General features: G+C 36.2%; 1 protein-coding gene across 1 annotated transcript in view; it reads left to right on the forward strand.

The window, feature by feature from the left end:
* Positions 5-1,956, forward strand: part of LOC105165259 (CCR4-NOT transcription complex subunit 11) — a 4,488-nt gene continuing 2,536 nt past the window's right edge. Inside the window, 5 exon segments of the mRNA XM_011084215.2 lie at positions 5-163; positions 679-786; positions 977-1,063; positions 1,699-1,752; positions 1,919-1,956. The exon segment at positions 1,919-1,956 is cut by the window's right edge and continues 4 nt beyond it. Of these exon segments, the coding sequence (XP_011082517.2) occupies positions 5-163; positions 679-786; positions 977-1,063; positions 1,699-1,752; positions 1,919-1,956 (446 nt within the window).

Consider the following 1,956-nt stretch of genomic DNA (forward strand, 5'->3'; position numbering starts at 1 on the left):
AGAGATGTTGGGGTTCGAGGACTGCGGGAAGCTGCTGAGGATGCTTAATGGCGGAGAAGAAAGGACCATTGAGGAGATCGTCGCGGATTTCAACTCCAAATTTCCGCGCTCCGTCCAGTTCTTCGTCTGCTCCGCCCTCGACTTTCTCACAGCAGACCCAAAGGCTAGGGTTTTTTCTTTTGGCTAACGTTTAAACTGTTTGTTGTGTTTTTTGCTTTTTTAGATTGGAATTAAGTTGAGCTCTCTGTTTATTTGATTGCATGAGTTAGGTTTCGGATTCGCCAACATAGTATTCTAGAGTTGGATCAGCAATTGAAACTTCTGATTTGAATGTGAAAAGTTTTTCTACCATTTTGCTCAAGTTTGAACTTATAATTAGTTAACTGAAATTGCATGCTCTATTAGCAAAGTGGATATTGGGTGGATTTAGGTCATTGTAGTTACCTTTACACTTAAATTTTACCCGTTTAATAGGGGTTTCATTTGTGCTTGCTGTGTTTACAAATTGTGTGTGCTGTTTCAACTGCAATCTTGTACAACTTAATGGTGTTTTCACCTTTTCCGTTTGGCATATGATTGGCATTTATTGTCAGCATGTATATCTTATTTCAAGAGCCTAATGCATGGAAATTTCTCAATGTGGCTTTTATCTAAATTTCTCAATTATTTTTGGTGCAGGAAAAGTTTTTATCTCCAATTCAGCGGTTGATTTCGTTTGCAATTCTTCATCAGGCCTATGCATCACAACAGCCTTCTTCGAACCCTTTCATTTCTAAGCTTGTAGATGTAAGCTTAGTGTGTCAATATTTCAGTTTTGGTTGCTAGATGATTTCTTACAGCACTTGAGCTTTTTCATTTTCCTTTTCTGTTAATTGTGGAAGCTGTTTATATAGGACGTATCCAGGTATGCTTTTGGTTTGTGGATATCTACTCACATTGTGGGCTTTTGTCGGGTTGTTTGTTTGCACATTTGCAGGCAGCTTATAATGATGAAGCTGAAAAGTATGAAAGGGCATTTATTCTTCAATTGTTAGGATCTTCCAACTTGTCGAATAGCAGAGAGGTTTTCTTCTCCATTTTTCTGCTGTTGTTTCTGGGTTTGCAATGTTAACCATTTTTTTGCTGGTTGCCTGGTTGGCAAATCTGTGATCTTTTATCTGATTTTGATTTATACAGTTCCTACAGGGATCATACATGGAGCTTTTTTAATGTTTTGGCTAAGCTTGTCTAACAAGGCAAAACTCATGCAATGCTTGAAACATCATAAATTGTTCTGATGACTTATTCCTGGCTTGGAGACCATGGCCTTATGAAGTATGTAGATTTCTTTGATAGGTTTATTCACCCAAGCAATATACTAAAATAAGTGGCCTATTTTTATTCATACATGAGAAGAAAAACCAAATTCCAGCACACTGAAAAATTTAGAATTCTACCATCAAGAATCTTTACTATTTCTGATGGATCAATACTAATCTGTACTGTGGTAGAAGCTTTATTTCCTCAGATGAACTATAGTATTATGCTCATTATGTGTTTACTATCTATAAACGTAATATTATCTTGCACTGTGATAAGTCTTCCACCAACTGTAATCTGAAGCTTACATGCATTTGAGAATGCATCAAATATTCTATTATAGCTGCTTATTTTCTTTACTCAGTTTATGCAAATGATGGTAGCTTTTCTTTCATGCAGCTTCTCAAGCAATCTGCAGTGGATTACATAAAAAATTTCGACCTTTCATCATATGTAAGTTGTACACATATTGCATTTTACAATATGTGCCAATAGTTATTGCTTGCAACTAGCTGTTGCTCCGGTGGATTATCTTGGCAAATATATTTATTGCAAAACTTTTGTGGCCTATTGTTACATGTTCTTGAAGTGATTGTTTTCCATCTCTTTTGAACTCCAGTCCTTTCCACAACGTGAGCATATTCAGCAACAATATTG

Source organism: Sesamum indicum, linkage group LG1 (assembly GCF_000512975.1).
Source record: "Sesamum indicum cultivar Zhongzhi No. 13 linkage group LG1, S_indicum_v1.0, whole genome shotgun sequence".
NCBI lineage: Eukaryota > Viridiplantae > Streptophyta > Magnoliopsida > Lamiales > Pedaliaceae > Sesamum > Sesamum indicum.